General features: G+C 37.3%; 1 protein-coding gene across 7 annotated transcripts in view; it reads right to left on the reverse strand.

Moving 5' to 3' along the window:
• The window catches only part of ADGRG6 (adhesion G protein-coupled receptor G6), a 109070-nt gene that overhangs the window by 60439 nt on the left and 27647 nt on the right, over positions 1-20984 (reverse strand). For all 7 annotated transcript variants that reach the window (XM_079331164.1, XM_079331167.1, XM_079331163.1 and 4 more), the window contains exons 3-4: positions 6456-6797; positions 441-1061 (exon numbers count right to left, since the gene is read on the reverse strand). In XM_079331164.1, coding sequence (XP_079187290.1) covers positions 441-1061; positions 6456-6797 — 963 coding nt within the window. The remainder of the gene's footprint in view (positions 1-440; positions 1062-6455; positions 6798-20984) is intronic.

Consider the following 20984-nt stretch of genomic DNA (forward strand, 5'->3'; position numbering starts at 1 on the left):
TGGGCTCCTCTGGCTAATCAAAGGGCCAAGGTATATTTTGTAAATGTAGAAAAAACATTTAGCAATTAACTAACTAACATACATTTTTTTCTCCAGAGACCACAGTAATCTTATTTGAGGCTAGCAGGTACTTGCCATTATCCCCTTTTGTATGAGCCAGTAAGGAGTGTTTAGGAAATCTCTGATATGCTGATCATTTCCACCAGCAACTCAATGCACTTAGGGAACTTGTTCTTTGCCTTTAAGGAATCAATTCCATACTTTTTCAAAGTCTCTGTGTATGCTAAGAGTTGAGCCAAACTATAATAAAGGTACGACCTTGCTATTTTTCCTTCACAGGAATGCTCTAACTTTTTTCCATCTTGGTATGTGATACGTTCAGCACAATACACAAGTGTGGGGGAAAAATAAGCAAAAAAGCTTTGACAAGGCATACTCACCACAACTCAAATTGTTTTCTGCTTTCAGTGCTGAAGTTGGAATACTCCAGAATTCATTTTCCCAGTCTACAATGTTTCCTTTCACATCGCAGCTGAGGTTGGCCAGTGTTTGCGCATTCATGGTGAAATTCCAGAGGCGGAAGTTGTAAATGTCCCCATTTAGAGAGCTCACTTCATTGCTGTTAGAGCCCAGCACCAGCCTCCCATTCCCAGGGATAACTTTGTGAATAATCTCTGGACAGTTCACTATGTGATAGGTGTTTTTGGCATATACACCAATAGTGCCTGAGGAGCTATCCCATACAACACACAGCTGTTGAAAGGTTCCTGTGAAAAACTCCGCATTTCGGGGCAATGCATTCTTAAGGATGCACTGTGTGCCTGAGATGGACAGAAAATGGCCTTTTATGGTCTTCCCAAAGCTGAAGAGATCTCTCAACAAAGCATCAGTGTAGGAGAAAACCTTCCAGTCGTCGTTGTCATCGCTGCTGCCCTTGGTCGCTTCAAAGCACAGTGTAAACTGTCTAAGCTCTGGCACTGAGACAGACTCTGCCACAGACACAGCATCGATGTCAGGAACCTGGGGAATGATGACTTTCTGATTCCTCAGGGACACAGCAACTAGAAACAAGAGCAGGTAAGTAAATAACAACAACAAAAAATTCATCATATAGGAATAAAGGCAGACTGGCAGCAGGGGTTAAAGTAATACTAAATCAAACATTCATCAGGTCGTTTTTATCACTGTAATATACCAACAGCACACACCAAGGAAAATTTGACTTGGAAGTGCACTCAGCTGAAAATATGCAGAGATCCTTTCAATGGCACAGAGAACACTGTGTGACACCCAGTTAACAACCCCATAAGTTGTGTTAAGAACAATTTTAGGACATATTACCTACTGACCTCCAGCTCTGCTTCAGCTCACTTAATAAAAATCACTTCTCATTCATCTAGTAAGGATGCATTAAGCATGGAATAAATCAGTTATTTGAAAAACACAGTATGACTAGCTTTTAAGATATATTATTTTAATTACCTGTCTGCATTCCTGCATTACACCAGTGAAGTTCAGGCCTTCCTTCTTTTAAATATTGCAATAGAAGAAAGGCCTCATTGCATTCCTTGGCAAACTGAAGACTTTTGTTGCTGAAATCAGCTAATGGGTATTTCTGCACAGCATTAAGCATCTTCTCATTTTGTCCCCATCAGCTTTCTGGTCGAATACTGCAATTGTGTGCTCATGAATATTTCTATCCAAGCTGTTCCCTCTTTGCTAACAGTTGGGTCAGCAGTTTTGGACTTTGCACAAATATCTAGACATTTCTAGTCCTACAGCAATTTATATATTGCTGTAAGGGTATTTAGGCAGAATTGCTCTATTTGTTGTTAAGTATTCTCATTTATATGGGCAAAATGGCAGCCACCAAATGAGAAATTTTCACAACACACACTTTTTCTCCATGAGTACATGAATGAAAATTCTGTTCACTGTAATTTGGAAACATTATTTTTCAAAATAAAATGTTAATATGCTCACATATTATTGACACATTTATGACAGCACAGTTCTTTCAGCAAATCTCTCCACAGAAAGATTTCTGGCTACCAGATGTGCAAAGGTGACTGGTGCAGATTGCAACAGCCCTCAGTTTTACTTCTGGCTCCTCAGTTCTGCCTCAGACCCATATCTCCTGCAAATGTCTGCTACCTCTTACACATTTTCACAGTGTATACACTGGAACTGAAACTGGGTATTGCAGAACCCGAAGAGTAACTGCCACAATAGTTAATACCCAGCCTCCTCTGGGATTTTTCAAGTGATGTCACAACACTTACACTAATTACACCTATTCTCTACTCAGAATGAAATAAAACCCTTTCTAATGTGAGAGTGTAAGACATGAGGGAAGGGTGGCTGTCATGCCATACCTAGGAAAAGACGCAGATAAATTGTGTATAATGATTCTGTCTTATCTATGGCACTGCAAGCTCCCCTTGCCAGCTGCTTGCAAAGACTCTGAGTTCCAAACTACCATATTTGGGTATACACAAGAACATAATTTGACCAGTATATTACATAGTAAAATAACATAAAGCGTTACTTATTATCTGCCAACCCAGTAACTGCATAATGTGAGGGGAGTGGGAAAAATACTGGGCTTTTATAGTTACTGGATTTACTTCATAGATTTATTTTTCTTCCCAAGGGAAAAAGCATGCTGTAACAATTTTATAGATAGAAAATGTGTTCAACTCTCCATTGAAAACAGGGGCATTTTTTAGCGGGTTAATTATACTCTAAGCTCCTTTACGTAACATGGAAACTGTTCCAGAAGGAGCATAAGGATTCAACTCTCGAAAAAGAAGAAAGCTTATTCATATGACCACTATCCAGACCAGGTGGTCAGAAAGGTTATGGACCACTTGGTCACATTTAAACAGTACAGAAAGATAAATAACAACTTTGCTCCCGTACTGAAGAAATCTACTCTGCTTTGCTGTATTCATTGTACAGATTTAACCACTGACAGCTTCCCCACATTCTGAAAAGACAAAACTGACAAGTAATTTGTCCACATGGAGAGGACTGAATCCTGACATCAATATTAAGTGCAGATCTCTTTCCTGGTTATTGTTGCACAGTCACTTATCACACTCATGAATTTAAATGTTTGTATCAGAGAAACTGGTTATTCTTGAGATTAACTCGGCTAGAGGATGCAGCTAATAATGCCAGAGTTGTGGGTTGGTCCCTGTAAGGGCCAGGTATTCCAGAGCTGGACTTGATGACTTTTCTGGGTCCCTTCCAACTCATACTGTTCTGTGATAACTGGATTACAATGGGCATGGGGTTTTTGACACATTTTCTCATGAAGAATGTACATTTACCTTACTTGCATTTCACTGTCCCACATCTCATAAACTCCTTCATGCATAAGCAAGCCAGGAGTCCTTTGGTTTAGGTTTTACAATCCCTTGCAGGAAACACAGGTCTCCTGCCAGCTGATGGGTTTTCAGTATGGTTTGGTACTTAAGAGTTGTCTTCTGCTGTTTCTGGCTCCCCTGCTTTCATCTGCCTTATCACTGATGCAGGAAGAAATGCATCAAACTTCAATGAGGTCTGCAAGTGTCCACATACCAAGTATGTTTGGGAGTGTTTTGTTGCTACCTCAGTGAATTGTGCTTTTAATCTGGGCTACTGCAGTCCTGCTTAACTGTATGCAAAATTGCCTCAAGCATTTCTGTACTAACACAGTTCTGTTGGCTCTCCTTCCTTCCCTTTCAGTCACTGACTTCTACTTACTGGTGAAGTAACTTACACAGTTAAGTGTTACTAGGAAACCATTGACCATGATAGCTCTTCAGCTAATAATTCCCCTACGACTGGCAAAACTGGATTGGCTTACTGCAGCTGAGGATATGGCTCATCCATCTGCTATTGTGTGTTGCAGGAGGTGGCAAGCAGAAAACAAACATTTGTGTGGGTGGACAATTTGATATGGACAACAGGACTCTGCAAAACTCAGTTTGAAACTTAGATAAAACTGAACAGTCACACAAAAGCTGTTCTATTCCTAAACTAATTCCCTCCCACGACTCACTCTTTTATGTCTGTCCTTCCCCACATGTATTTTGTCTTGTCTTGTTTTGTCATTTATACATATTAGGATGTATGTATCACTAAGGTCTTTATCAACTACATTTCTAGATAGAACATTGTGTGTCTTAAATGGCCAAAGTTTCCAACTTTGCATTACTTTGTGAAATTCAAAGTGGAACAAATGCATTTGCTTTTGCTCCCATAACACACTTTTAGTAGTTAAAGACAGTGTCAGCTTGAAGTACAAGCTTTGAAACTTCATGTGAAGTGAGGGGGTGTGCAATTTTTCACATGATCTGACATGGTGTGCAGTCTTTTTGATGACTTTGGGAAGTCTTTGCAAGCATAGCAGAGCATAGTACTGACATCTGCCATGTGGATGTATTGTCATTTCAGTGTGCATGCACACTGATAATCCTATTTTTCACATGCATTTCTAATTTGAAAGGAATGCAGTACATTATGATCCCTTTTCCAAGACCTTTTTCTGTATCCATTTTCATTTTACTATGATCTTTGTCTGCAACTGTGTTATCAAATTAGCATGACTGTACAACTGTGAGCAATAAGCTGCATATAGTTATAATTTGCCCTAGAAGAATGCAGACACCTCTCCCAGCATCCACAGTCAAAATCAAGATGTCAGGTGAAAGTTACATATTTGGAGTAATGAAATGAAGTCATACTCAATCCAGGTGCTTAACAGCAAGCCTTAACACAGAGCTTCTGAACTAATACACATGTGAAACATTAAAATATAAGTCACTGGTGAAGGTCTTCAATACTTTTCCTCACACTGGAGAACAGACTTATTTTTCAAAACAAAAGGCTATCTTCCAAGACTATTTAATTTTGATGGTGCTATCCATGAGCATAAGGTACTATTCAGTTTGTCATGGAGGTAATACTCTTGCTTCCGTAACATTATAATTATGACATACATTACTATAGGCATATATATACTAAGGGTTCTCTGCCTATGTTTGTGGACTTTTCTCTCTTTATTGAACACAGCTGAGGTCAACATTGCATCTTTTAATTCCAAAAGAAACTCATCTCTTAACAGTAATACTTAATCATTAAAATATTAAAGAATAATTTTGCATAATCTGAATGCATATGAATTTTTTATAATCCACTTCATTTTACAAATTACAATACAGCAAGATATTTGTTAATTTCAAATAGAGAAGCTTTTCAGAAAATTTGATTTGACTTTCATAAGCAAACAGGTGTTCCTATAGTTATTACTACATTATTTTGCCAGCATGAAAGAACCCCAGTAGAGAGAAGTATTTTTAGCTCCTCTGTGATGTCACCTTTTTTCTTTTCAGGACTGCACAGAGATCTTGATGACATACTCATGCCTATTTTTGTGGTTCCTGGGATTTACTGTCTTAATTATTTAAAAATATATGAAATGTGTAAGAAATATTTTAAAATAATCATGAGGAAGATGTACTTGTGACTGAAGAGTGAACTGCCAAACTTCCCTGCTCTGTGTTTTTACAGCCAGCCAACCTGCAGAACATACCTGCTACAATAATATAAAGGCTAAATGCAATACTAGTGCTCAGTTTAAGGTGTGAAACCATTACAGAAAGAAAGTCTACTGAAAACATGCAACTGGAAACTACAATCTTGAAGTGGAATGAACAGTGAGCCACATATTGGGTCTGTCAGTGACTGTCCTAATATTCTTTATTACCCCACTGCCCTTTACTGTCTATTTAATTCTAATTAATGCTCTAAACAAAAAGCCAAACACCAATTAGAAATTATTTGTACACTAATCTTCTAGGGAAAAAAAACCATGAGTGTCTTTTAAAAACCTTTAAAACCATTGTTACATATTTAAGGAAGGAAAAAAAGGTCAAGGAACTGGAATGGCAGGTAGCCATTTTGCAACATCAGTTCATCCCTGCGAGTTTGTTCCAGAGGCTGGATGAACTCTGAGAAGTTCTGCTTTCTGCACAAACTTCTCCCCACTGCTGGGAGTTACACTGGGCCAGGGGTCCAGGCTGATCTTTCTGGCTTCACTAAGCTCCCTGTCATGCTCTCCTTAAGGTTTCTATGTCCCTCTGCAGGTGTGCTGATCTGAAAAATACGCATCCTGCTTCCAAATCCTCCAGCATAAACTGCCAGGGAGAGAACTGTTAGGCCTAATATCTTTGCATGTGAAAAGTTTTTCTAACACACTTCTTGTCATGTTGTGGAATAAAATACTTTGATCCAATAAAAAATAAATTCGGTTATTAAAGATACAAGATAAACCTGTAAAGAGCAGCCTCACCCATCGATTCACTTCTTATGGAGGACTTGATTCCTTTGGGAAGGGTTATTCTAATTCTTATAGGACATTTTTTTACAACATCTATAATGGTATGACATGCTTTGGACTTACTTACTTCGTACATAGCTGGCATTAAAACCTTTCTTTTGGATACTAAAGTCGCTTTTAAATGACACAATCATTTCATTTCCGGTCGAATTATAGGATAATCCTTTGGCAGTGATGCCACAGAGGTTCATTGGGCTTTCTCCATTGTCTAATGTCAGTGAGTCATAAATGCAGCCCGGAGCTTCTTCAATGTCGAAATCAATAAATGTTAGCTGTATGATAAACCCATGAGGCGCTCGGATGATCCACCTGCACGCCTGGCTGTTGGGATAGTCACTGGGGAAGCATGGAGAGGTGAAAACTCCAGAGGGGTCAGTTAGCACAGTCCTACAGTCATAGCATCCATGAGCTGTCGATGCAAACAGAAAAAAGGTGCAGGTCAGGCAGAGACGTAACTTAAGAGTAAAATAATCATCAACACAGTAACTAAATGTATTTCTACACAGAAAAATAGAGATGGGAGGAAGAAAGACAGAAAAAAGCCTCGTTTCTAGTGGGGACAATGTTAGAGGAATAGTATAGCAAAAGCACACTTTATGTAAGAAATCCTATAACAAAAAAAATATAAATGGTATTGCTAAACAATAATTTGTGCACATGATATATACATTTACCATGTATATTAGCCTGAAAAAGGCAAAGTGAAAGCAACATTTTTCAATTCAAAAAGGAAAAATCTGAAACTGCAATTTATAGAAAGATGACTGGCATCAGTCACATTTTTTGGCTGCTAGTCTGATGCTGACTGTAGGTAATCCCATCAGCTCTATGACATGCTATTGTTTCCAGAGACGTCTCCCTGGAAAGGAGCAGCACAAGAGTTGGGTTGAAGAGCAGCAGAAGCAGCAGTCCCTGAAGGTTAGTCATCTGCATTTCCAGCTGATACATTCCACATCCCCAGAAGGGTAGCAGTGTGCTACTGGCTTTTGAATCAACAGTAAATTACTGTGTTCTTCCCATGCTGACTCAGCTCCATTGACATATTTGTGGCAGTCAGGCTTTAAGAAATTCTTACCCAATTTGTCATACCCCTTTGCTCACCTGCTGTGTTTACTCATGAGAATTTCAAGCCCAGTAAGTCCCCAGGGTTGCATTTCTTGTTTGGTTAACATTTTCACATTTATCATATATTTACTTAGTGTATTATATTATATAGTTACCATAAACTGCCTGCTGCTAAAATCTGTAACAGTTTGCCAAAGCAGCACTGAATAAAATAGGTGGGAACTGAATATCACCAAGAGATAACCAAAGACACTAACTGGCCCATTTATGCTGAATTACTTTGCAAACATTTCATCAAGCCACAAATCCCATGTCAAGTCCTACAAGGATGAAAAACTATGCATTATTACTTGTCCAAACTAAAAAACAACTTTAAAAGTTGTCAAGTATAAATTACATACAGAACGGTTATGAAATAGGAATAAATGCAACTAATTTCTCCAAAGAGCCCTTGATGTTTCTTTCCAGACAAGGTTGCGATATTTTTCAGTCACATTTAAATGGTGTTTGGCCTAAGCAAATGGACCCTGAACCTGAGAAGTTGCATGACAAAAATGCAATTTACATCTGCAGTTAGAACTGACAGATATATTTTACATACTTTTTGCAATTTTTATTTGCAAAGCACAAATTTATATGGCCCCAATGAGGTAAAGACACTGTTTGGGCTCTCAAAGCCAAATGCAGGCTGGTTACACTAGGAAAGCTCAGTGGGATGCTTATTTGTTCCAATGAGAATAAAAGATTTTATGAAAGATTTGCAGGTAGCTTTGGGAAGAAGTGGTGTTCTTGGAATTCAAAAACTTGATCTGTGTAGGACAAACAAAAGCCTGCACATTTTTAATTTCCATGCAAATCTTTACAGTCAGAGGATGATGCACTGCAACTCTGGTGGCCCATTTATTAACCAGAGAGGGAATATTTACTTATTAGTACAGTGACTATAAATCCTGTTGTACAAACAGATGACAGCTTCATCCAGCGGACTTTGCACAGATAGGTGCCAGTTTTCAGAGAAACATTTTAGACTGAGAGGAGGAGGAAGAGCAGGAAAAGTATGCTCTGTGCCACAAGCCACTGCAGGCAGCCTCCCAGCCCAGGGTGAGCCAGCCTCGACAGGGCAGAGCACCTGCAAGACAGCTCTGGCTGGAGCTGGAAGGCTCTGTGATCCAGGATCCTGATTGCTGGGATGAGGGCTAACGGGCTGAGGATTTGGCAGCACACCTCACTCACTCTCCTCATGCCTTCCAGAGAAACAAATGACACAGAGCTCTCTATGCAGTTGAGAACTTTCCTTAGGCACTTTCAGATTGACCTGAAGCTAGGGACTAAGGTGTTAAATGAGGTAAATACATACAGAAACGTGGGTGTTAATGTACACTGATCCATCCTGGGACACCTAAAGTAATCTTGAGGGCATTACATGACACTGCCAAAACAGAGAAAATACGCTACTTGTCAGAAAAAGTGTATGTCCCTAATTGGTTCAATATTACACTCAACCTGAGACTGGAAAAGTCAAATTTGTCTATCAGAGAGAATTCTAATGTTCTTTGTGTTTATTAATTCTATTGAACGTCAGCAACCAAAACCAGGACTCATGCTTTTCCATTTATTTCTCTTTCTTGAGTATTTATCATTGTTTCTAGGCTGTGGAAAAAGAAAAAGCCAGTACATATAACATAAATACTTTTACTCCTGATTCCACTGTAAATATTAAAACATAAATATTATTTATGATTGCTTTAATAATTTAATCTTGGCAGAAATGTATTCTCATTTTATTACATCCATATTGTTTTGTTGGTTTTACAGAACTAATGCAAAAAAACCAGCCCCTAAATTTAGGTAGGAAAATAAGTGCTCGAAACTTTGCATACACAGAAGAAACAGATTTGGTAAGCAAAATAGTTGGGGTTTTTTTAAGTGGGTTGGCTCCATTTTGGTATAGTAGCTATTCTGTCCATGACTGCAATTTGAAGGAGAAGTATCCTGTTTTCATGCAAATGTCCACAGTACTAAGTAAAAAGAAAAGAAAACAAACAACAAAACTATATATAAACAGCATGGTTTTAAATGGAACGTTTTGCACAGCTTCTCATGAGACAGTTATTTTTCTATAAACATCACCTATTTTACTCATTAAAGAGAAAAATTGCTGTGGCAACGTTAGGCTGTCAGCCAAAGCTGACAGATATTTTGCAATCCCATTGGCCCAGAGTAGTTCTGAACTGTGGAGAATGAATACTTGTTGCAATACACACCACAAACATTTCTAGAAGCAATCCAAGATATTTTATTGATTTTAATGGGAACAAATTTAGCTATGATATTCCTGGTTAGGAGCCCCACATATCCAGAATCTGCCTATCAAGTAATTTTTACCACCACAGACCAAAGGAAATTCACTGTCTAAATATACTTTATACAATAAAGGCCTTTCTCTTTCTCCCCCTCTATTCTTTCCCAAACCAAACAAACACCCTTTTCAGATAGTGAAATCAAGAACTTAATTTCAATTTCTCCTCAATTGAAAGCTTCATTGGGCAATTTATTTCTTTCCATCATGAGAATACACTGGAGAATGGTTTTTATTTAATAATTAATTTTTTTCCTGCATCATACTCTGACAATAAACTGAAAAGGGAAATTAATACATTCCTCTGGAGCTAGAGCTTTCACCAAAGTTATCTAAGTGATTCAAAAGTGTTAATTTACTTCAGAAGCAGAATAGGCGGTAGGGGAAATGGTTTTTCCTATCATGACATGGAGATAATGGGGAAAAACTGAAAAACTTTCCATAGATTTTGGGTTCCTCATCAATGAAATAGAACTACTGATTTTCCTTAACTATTTTGTATTTGTAGAGTTTTATATGCAGAAAACACACTACTAATGACTTTTAAATGTAGCTGGGAGACCACTTTGACAATCTAGCCCACTGTAGAAAATCCAAAAATGAGGATTAAGTGCCCAACGGAAAATTCTGGTCAAAGCAATTTGACCACTTTTAATAAAAACTTATCAGTAAAAGTAGGGATAGAATCCCATTCTCACAGTTGCCAGTTTTCCAAACCATGAAATCATTCACTCTCTTCTAGGAGTTTCCTATTTCATATATATATATATATATATATATATATATATATATATATATATATATATATATATATAAGAAAAAAATAATATATATATACACATATATACACCTTTTAACTTATGTGAGGCAGAAAATAACCTACCCTGGTCATTCCTAAACCATGCTGAGTTATCTAAAGACTGCTCTAAAACTATGGGGCTAAGGGAAACATATCTGACCCATTAATGATTGCACCATACAAACAGTCATGTGTACATGCAAATCTCATCACCTATGAAACAAAATTAATTGTTCAGCTTGTTTTGTCCACTGATTTTGCCTCTCTGGCGTCCCAGCACTGAATTCCACTATATGAACTCATCAAGAAGCTGTAAGTACTGAAATACACAATTTCAAAAGCAATTTTCATGAGTCATTTGTGGGAAGCTGAAGTTGCAGCCAGACACAGAGCTACAATGCCTAACTGGAGATTTGGGAAGGAAACATTCTTTATATATCTTATACCATACATTGGTACTTCTCTTTTTAATTTTTTTTTCTTGAATGACTAACACATTCCAGCATTTGCCTCCGAAATCTGTGCTAATATTAATATTTTCCTCTAGTTTATCACCACTTCTCCACTTCTCTTCATTGTCATTGTTTACCCCTAAAACCTGTCTTTTGTCCTATAATACCCAGTACTTCTTTCTCAGGCGTGAGTTTTGACTTCTACCTCTCCACTTGCTTTCATTTCTGCAAGTGTACCCAACCTTGGTGAAACACAAAATCAACCCAGTTTGCAACACTGTGTATTTCAGCCTTAAAGACCTAAATTTTGTGAAGACTAGGATCAAATGAAAACAAGGTCACTATGGGGGAAAAATGCCTGTACTTGCAGTTTGTGCATTATCCACACTAAATTATGCTTTGCACTGGAACTTTCTTTTCAGAGCTGAAGCACACAGCTGAAGCATCTCCTACCTGACAGTAGTGTAAATGACTCCAATGCTAGGCAGCAGCACAGAAAACCAGTGACAACTGGGGTGGGTTGTATTAACACTACCAATAATTTTTTTAAAATACATTTAAAAGTTCCCTTGTAAAACAGAATGCTGCTGTATTTCATTATGGCATAAAAATTAAATCTACTTCTCTCTGTGGGTGATACAATTCTTATATGAAAATATCCTGAAATAAATCTATGTAGCTCTGGAATTGAATTTTCTAAAAGAAAAAACCCTGAATATTTTATGTTAACTCTAGTCATATTCAAGTGAAGAACAAAATCTCCCCTGCCTGATAGAATTAGGCCAATTCTAAATCACAGAAAATCTTAGCTAGAGTGTCTAGCACTTTAGACATAAAAAAGCAGTACAGAATTAATTATAATTTGCTTTCATGTTGACATCTGAGAACTTTTAAGCACTGTACATATATTCTAAAAGGCAGTATTAATGCAGATGGTCATTTGAACTAAAAAAGCACAGGAAGGTGACAGCAGAGGCACTTGCAAGTGTGAGGCCATGCCCAAAATAAAAGAGAAACTTTACTATCATTTTGTGTCACAGCAAGAAAAAGACACTTAGTTTGATGAACAGTAGGTGGAAAAAAGTTTTGCTTTGTAAGAAGCAATTAATTGTTCAGGGGTTTTTCTATTTCAAGGATATCACAACACAAATATGGCCAAACATTAGGTTAGATGTATTTATGACTGTAAATAGATGGGTGAATGAGGTCAGCAATGGGCACACCTGCAGACAAGCACAAGGAAGGGCCAAACCACCAAGATGTGGGTGGGCTGGAATGGCTACAGAACAAACAAACCCATGTTATTCCAGCAAGAGACAAACACCAAACCAAAAACAGCTATCCTATGGCACAGGCTTGGACAGTAGCTTATCTGCACCTTAAAAATAAATTTGAACATAAAGGCAATCTGTGTATCTAGAAAAATGTCCATATGCAAACTGTGAGCATATTAATTGAAATGTCCCATCATTCACTCTGAACTGAATAAAGTAATACTCTGATCTGGTTACTCACATTTAAACTGGTAATGCGATAAAATCTCTTCAATTTGTTTATGCAAAACAGAAAGACTAGCACTCTTCTGGAGCCTCTGCAGACCAAACCATGCACTCTGCTTTATGTGCTAGCCACACTTTGATTGAGCTCAGTCTGGGAAAGTTCAGTTGAGGAGATGTGGCAGCTTTATTTTTGCTTCTTTATTTACCTTCCAAATTGTAGAAGCTGCATGATCTCTCAAAAAGATCTTTATTCTGCTACACTATGCTGATAAAAATTACTGTGTACCACACCTATTTTAATGTTTGCAGGTACTGTAATTACCAAATTAAACAGACAATCCTAATTCTATTTAAACATTCAGATTTTAAAAGAAAATAAATATTATCTCTGCAATAAATAGAAAGGAAGTAAGACTCATTCTGATTTGTGTAAAGGTTAGTCCCTTCACAAACAACGTGAAGGGTCTACTGCTTGGAAATATGAGTGTGATTGTGTATAAATGCAGACACCCCCAAATTTGTAATCATTATATGGAACAATACCTACTTTAGTATTTCTACAAAGTGCATAGCTCTAAATTCCCAGAAGTCTTGAGCAAATCCAATAGACTCATAGATATGCTTTGAATTTAAGCATGGACTTCAAATTCAGCAACTCTTTATAAGTCCTTTCCTGCACAATGGTGTCTTTGAATCCTGCATTTTAAGCTTTGCAGCCCTGCAGCCCCCTCAAGGCTGAAAGGGAAAGCATGACTCTATAATTGCTGCTGTCTGAAAGCCACAGGGGAGGCACAGCACAGACCCCAGCAGTGTGGAAGGCTGTGCCATCCTCTCTACCTCTCACCACTTTATTTTCCTTCCAATGACAGGAGTAATAACTGGACCAACATTGGCAAATACCCAGTCAGGGAGAGAGATCCGCTCTCAAACACATATGGATGCATATGGAAATGTGGTTACCATGTAATTAAGTAATGCTGATTGAATTTGGGGGGAGAAGGAGGTTGATTTTTTGCACCAAACTGCAATGAAATAGTTCCTTCCGGACTCAGAATTTCCTCACCAAATTACTTTATAAGACCAGCAAAGGCAAGGTTTAATTCTAAGTCAGCCATGAACTTTCTAAAAAAATGTCCTTTTATTCCCTGGCCTCCCCACTTAAAAATATAAGCATTATTCCTCTGGGTAGGGTTCAAACCCACCCCAGCACCCTTTGTTAGGAGGATGTTACATTAACTTTCAGCTCTACAGAGGCATCAATAGCAGGCTTTGATGCTGGACATTTTGTGTGCAGAGAAATATATTTCAATTCATCTTCGGATTTTTTTTAATTTCTCCAAACACTGAACAGTCTAACTGCAGGTCATGAAAATCCCAGGCAGTGTAGTGTGGGTCATCAAAAAATGGAACTCAGTAAAATTTAAATAATTTTCTAAAGCGTTCCTAAAATATTTTGTTTTAATTATTAATAGCTGCAGAATACAAAGAATTCTCAATGGGATAAACATTTTTCTGTGAAATCACCTGTATAAACTCGTCAGTAATATAACCAGCATATTTTATAAAATAAAAATTTATAAGCTTTATACGAGTGAAATTTTACATTATTATTCTGCAACACATAATCAGATGTATTTTGGAGAACACAAATACAATAACGTTGTAGTTAGCAAGAATCTTTTGTATCTGTGTTATTCTTATTTGCCAGTGAGACTCTTTTGGTTGATTTGTAAGGAATCACTATTTTAAGCACTATTAAAAACTCAGTCCAGACTCTCATTCTGCATCATTCCCATTGCCTCATCTTCATAGTACTTCTTGTACCCAGCAAGAATTTAAAGCCTCCATATTCCTGACTAGAAATAGCACATAACCCTGGCAGAGTCTTCTATAATTCAATGAAAGACAAGACTGTGCTCTCACAAAATAATTCAACAATTGGGTTTTGGCCACTGAAGGCAGGAGACAAAGAGTGTACTATGCCTGGGCCAGTCCTATCAGCTTGCCTTGCATCATCGTTTGCTGAGGCATTATGTCTGCAACACATGCTTTAAATGGATGAACCGGTTGGCACACCTAGGAATAATGAAATGTTAGGGAAAAAAAGTCCTTACAGGCTAGTATAGAGACTTATATGAAAGTGTAATTATTGTCTATGAAGTCACTTATTATTCCTGCTTCCTGTTGCTCTAGCCCGTATTGCTTATCAGTTTATTAACAAATTAAATTTGTCATCACATGGAATTAGAACTGATTATTTTCTCTCTTTTGTAAGACAAGAACAAAGCACTTAATTAACGAAATTACATGTGGCAAATTGAAAACTGATAAAAGACAATATTTTCTATTATGTAACAATGCCAGCCTGTGGAACTCTGACCTGAAAACTATCAAAGCAGGGAACATAAAACTCAGAATGTACACAGACATTTTCCTGAGTATCTAATAAGATCTCTGAATCTCTCCAGATATAAAATAATTGATGAGATGCAACTGTAAGAAATTGTAAACCTCATGGCTTATCTTTAAAATTAATCTTAACCAACTGTCCAGAACAGAATTAATAGCTCCATCTGGGTCGTGGACACAAGCCCAGCCTCCTGCCCATATGGCTGCAGCTCAAGGCCAGCCCAGACAGGTCTCCAAACCCTTCCGGGGTATGGCTGAGCAGCCAGCACAGGTCAGAGGCCACTCCCAGCATGCAGCCTGGATACAGCTACCCTGGTTTTATAACTGTGTGCACTTGAATCACAGCTTGAGCTGGCCTCAGAGGCAGAGAGCAGCCCTGGGCATATCCCATTTTTGGTGGCCACTGCACATGCAGGAAAACATAGCAAGCCACACAAGGCTCTGTCTTGGGTATCTTCCACAGGAGCCTACTGAGCAGTTCTCATTAGTTTTGATGTTCAAACACTACACAGAAATCGGGGAGAAACAGGTGGTATTACATCCTGTTTCTAATATGATAATCAAAATTATCTTTCAGGATACACTTGAGGTCAGAAACACTAATAATGCACCAAAAAAAATCAGGAAGAGCAAAGCTTCATTCTCAAATCAGATTAAGATTAGAAAAGCAGACATGAGAATAGTAAATTACTGACTCAGGAAGCATTTACCATGAACATAGGCAGTAACCAGCTACTACTAAATCAAGAAGCAGGTTTTTCACTAAAACCAGGACAACATAAGCTGATTTGCACTTCCTCTTGACACAACTGTGTAACATGGTGCTACACCAAGAGAGATTATGAAATTTTTTAGTTCATAAACAAATATTGATTCCTAATCTTTTCATTAGGCACATAGATGGACTGGAACTTTGCACAGGTTTAAGGTGCTCCATTCATACACAGGCTGTTGACACTTTGGACAGAATACTTGAGGGAACTTACATCTTGACTTCTCAAGACTAGCATCCTATCCAGCTCTCGAGGGAGTCAATCAAGTACTGACATTATCAGTATTTGTCATGTGCTGGATCTCCAAAACTTTATGATCATCCTGGAAATGTAAGAGCTGATGCTCTGGGGTGTAGCACAATACAGAGACCACGAGAGATTCAGTGTGTTTGAAGATATTTTGTATTGCCCCCAGGCCCCATTTTATGCTGGAATTCAGTAGGAATTTATTTCTGTAGGGTTATCATTGCCACTAAAAAAGCTCTGACCCCTCTTGATCTAGCACAGATATCCTACTCCCTGACAGTAACTGACTTTATCACAGCAGTGACTCCAGCAGGTTTTGATTGATCTGGGAAATTGAGAGAACCAGCTACAATAGAAGAAAATATGTCCAGAGCCAGGGTGGGGGCCCTGCACTGCCTGTTTCCCCTTAGTTGTTTGGTTTTGTGCCAATGAAAATGGAAGTGGAAACAAACACACTGACTGGGTAAATCAGCCCTGACCCATATGAGTGGAGTTCACAGTGTCGACAAAGTTATGGATTTCCCCCAGAGGGAGGGGGTAATGTGAAAATCCTGTGTTACACCCATTGTAACTTAAGAATATTTTCATTGGCATTCCTGTGATAATCTTATAAAAATAACAGAATTGACTTGCTAGTTTTGGCCTGAGTTGGATTTTTTTTTCCACAAAGTAGCAGAAGTTTGAGACAAAGAAAGGTATTGACAGTTCAGTTTAGATACGCTGGTTAAGAATGCATTAACTAGTAAGTATACAGGTGAGTACAATAATAAGCTAGCATATATTTAAGTAAAAAGAAAATTAAGTGAGGGAAGGGATAGGGTGGGAACAGGTGAGGGTTTCTTTGTGAGGTTGCTGCATGTAACATAATGCTTTTCAGTGTGGGATCTACATATCACACTCCATCACAAATCATGCTAAGGTTTACAAGAGCAATGGTCACCAAGAATGCTGTCCTTTTGTCTGCTCCAGCAAGAAGACCTGGCTGCTGGCTCCTAGCTGTTCTGCTGCTGCATTGTTGCAGTGAGGATCACATCCTCAGCTGGACTAAATCAATGGGTGCAGTTAGATTAAACATCAGGCTGCACAAACTGAAGAACTGCATGGCTAAATACATTCTCAGGTATCACTTGTGCAAACACATGTCACTTCTCTAAAAAGTAGTTCAAAAAATGACAACCTTTTAGTGAGGGAAAGTGGTTTGTAGGAACTTGAGTTCCCACCAAGCTGCACAGATATGGATTAAATAATGTTACAACTAGGCACAGGTGATTGGTAAATCTCAGTCATACAGATGCACACATTTCTTCCATATATACACTGGAAATAGACTAAAGAAGTTGTTAGGAATAAATTCTGTGCAGTTAGGAATATTCTGTGCAGTGAAAGTAGAAAATACTGCATTTTCACCTGGTGCTTTACCCAGCACATCCAACACACACACAATACTCAAAGCAGTATCCATTTCTGTAGATCCATGATAAATTAAAAATCTTTTATTATTTGTAAGAGGATAGCTCAGTTGCAGAGTTTTCCTTCCAAGTCTTTAATGTTGGAATGTCTTTTCTGGCTGCTACTACCACTATTCTGAATAAGCATAATTTTTTTAAGTCCTATGAAGACCTCCAGAAAGAACAAGGTAGTGGTGTTATTGTATGATTTATCAATTATACTCTTCAAGCTTTGTCTGTTTTCAGGCCAAATTTTGTGTCTGGTTTTTATTTTTTTATACTTTTTTAGCTATTCAAGAAAATTTGGTATTAATTACATGGGTCTCTTGCAGTAGATGTTGTAACTACATTTTGCTGTTGTTTAACAAATTACAAAACTATGAAAAATTACTTTACGCTGGAATTCACTATTATAGTAAAATACGAAGGCATTCTAGATATACTGGGAAACACCTACTCAAAACTGATTTCATACAGAGCCTTTGAAACACTTGAAGCATTTTATTACTTGTCCTCTCTATGAGTTTTCTCTATTTCAGTATTATTTGGGCTGCTAATATTTCAGAACTTCAGTGTTTTCTGGATCCCTTTGTTAATATATTAAAATAGATACTGTTAGCAATATAATTGTCTCATTTGATCTGCAAGATGTAGCAATCCAAGTCAAAAACTTTCGAAATTTTTAACATTATGAATTAACAACAAATTTTCCTATTACACAAAATTAATCTCTTCTACCCCGTCATAGAAAATCAGCCATTCTTTCACCTTCCACAGACAATAACATATTCTGTGTTAATACATAACAATGAGTTCTGCCCAGACCAAACTGAAAAGATGTCCTGAATAAGGATATCAGCTATTTTCTTGTGCATTCAATGGAGGGGTGAGGAGACTGGAAAGGGTTAGAGCCTTTTTTCCAAACCAAGATTTCAACTTTCCTACTTTACTTAGGGATTTTCTGGAAGTAGTCCAGATACACAAGTAAAAATAAGATCAGAAATTACTTCTCAATATTTTTCATTGATGAGAACAGAAAAATGCCACGTACAATATGGCAGCATAATATCTATTGTGGTAGGGAAGTGTTGAGTTTTGGACATTTAATGTTACTCTGATATCTCCAATGCTGCTTTCTGCTCTGTATTCTCAAGCAAGCCATTCATTAAAATTTTGAATAATTTCAGTTATACAGCATCTAAAACTGCTTTCTCATAATTTTGTTTTTATGTAAAGATGGAAGGGATTGGCATACCTAAGTCAAAACAGGAATTCCTTCACTGATACATTAATTTCCACCCCTGGTATGTTGGTGTATTTCTCTTCACATAGCAGCTGAAAATAAAACTTTGTGAACAAAGACTGCAAAGTCCTGTACTGAACAGCCAAGTGTCTCCTTATTGCTTCCATTAAGCTTACAATGACTGGTCTTTGTGTGACTATACCTGAACCTTTTATTTTTCGTCAGTCTGGGCTATGTGATTTATTTTTCTAACCTCCATCCAGTACTGCAAGTGCTCTAGATGCTGAACTCCCACTGCAATCAATCAAAAATTCTCCCCACACATTCCAGTGCTTTTTCCAACACCAAAGCCTTTTCCACTAGTTCCCTAAAGAAAAATATTCCATGGATGAATGGACTTCAAAATTAGGAATTTGATTCTGATCAAAGTACATGCATTTAACTCCTTGAGTATGGATACTATGTGCCCTAATTCCCTTTGTGCATCTTGCTTCTTTCCTGAAAGAAACCCACAAATTTGCAGTGATGAGATTAGAAATAAATAACTGATTAACTGTCTTTTTTTTTTCTTGACTACTTCCCACATAAAACCTGAAAATATTCCCTCCTTAAGCAAGAAAAATTATGATAAGCTTGATTAAGTTTGGCCTTAAAACCTCTCTGTTAGATTCTAAAATTCTTTGTCTTGTTTTTAGTATCTGTCTACTCTACATCTTTAAAGAACAGGTTTCCAGATATTAGTGCAATGCTTTTAAACATGCCTACAAAAATGTTAAACTGGTCTTTGTGTTAAAAACATGTAGAGCACTTAAGTTACACAATACTAGACAGCTTCAATTTCAAATACCATGAGAAATCAATTCTTAACTGAAAGAGGAATTCTGAAAATAGACTTGTTTGTTTGGGGAAACTTTTTGTTCAAAATCAGCAACTTATTCAACTTAATATAAGACCAAGAGTGGTTTCTTAGTCTTAACAGAACTTGCTTCATGTGAAGGAATTTATTTTCTGGGATGGTTCTGCAGTCATCAGCATTATTTGAAAACAACATCTTGAGCACTTGCCATTTAATGGAAACTGCAGTTTTACAATTGACTTGCTCTGCAATTTCTGAAACCAAACCAAGCCAATCAAGCAAAGGAAACCTCTTTCATGAATGTGTTATTTACATATAAAGCAGACAGGAAAAAGGTATTTTGTTAGCTCTGGAGACACTGTTTAAGGAGGTTTTAAAAGATTAGGAAGTATAATGACAGGTGCACAGTGTTCCTTAAAATGAGACAGGAAGTGAGTATGAGAAAAATTTATGGCATCATCCTTCTATAAAACTAAGTGAACAAACTGTTCTCTCTTAAAAATGACTATACACTCACATTTACAACAAAGTATTGTCCCTTTACTTGACCTTTAACACATTGTACTGCATTAATTGCCTTAACTATTCAATTAAAGAAAGCCAAGTACTGGGTTGCTTCCATATTCCTTCTGAGGTTTTTTTTTTAAAATATTTTCTCAAAATATTAAACTCTGCCATTGTGTTGTATTCAACAAAGCTCTGAAGTTCAAGCAAGTCAATGTGTCATCATCTCAATACTAAATATCCTCACTGTGCACATTTTCAGCTACCTTTCTAGTAAAATCTACCTCAGCATACACTAGTGACCATGGCACTCTCCTTAACACAATTTCCAAAAACACTTATTATTACATTTCAACTGTTCTCAAGGAAAGCCTACTTCAATGCCACAATGAAAAAGGTACTTTCTTATTTAGAGTTGGAGTCCATTTGCCAATTTCCTTTGTCTCTGCACCCAAAATATGAACTAATAACAATGTAAAAATAATTTAAGTATCTAGACAGATTATCTGGACATCTCTGAGAATTGAAGCCCACTTTGACTGCAAGTTTTCTATTGCTGAATTTCTCAAACCCTCAAAGACTGACTCCTTTAGCATAGTAAGCCCTGAGTCTTCCAGTGATGAAGCCTGTCAGAGATCCAAACTAAACTGGACCTAATAAAAGCAGTAAATATGGAATAGACACTAATAAAATTCTAATATTGAAAATCTGATTCTGAAGTTCCAAGAGAGCTTATTATTCCCACTGATTTCACATTACTTACCTTTTACTATATTATTTAATCACAATTACTCTGATTCTTTAGATACTGAAAAATTTAACATTTGCAATACTATAATCTTTGAGCAAACTGTAATCATTTGAACAAACAATGCTGCAAGCCCAAAGACAGAAACATAACTGCATGGAAAGTATAAGCCTACTTCTCATAAAGAGGGAGGGG

Source organism: Erithacus rubecula (genome assembly GCF_903797595.1).
Source record: "Erithacus rubecula genome assembly, chromosome: 2".
Classification (NCBI taxonomy): domain Eukaryota; kingdom Metazoa; phylum Chordata; class Aves; order Passeriformes; family Muscicapidae; genus Erithacus; species Erithacus rubecula.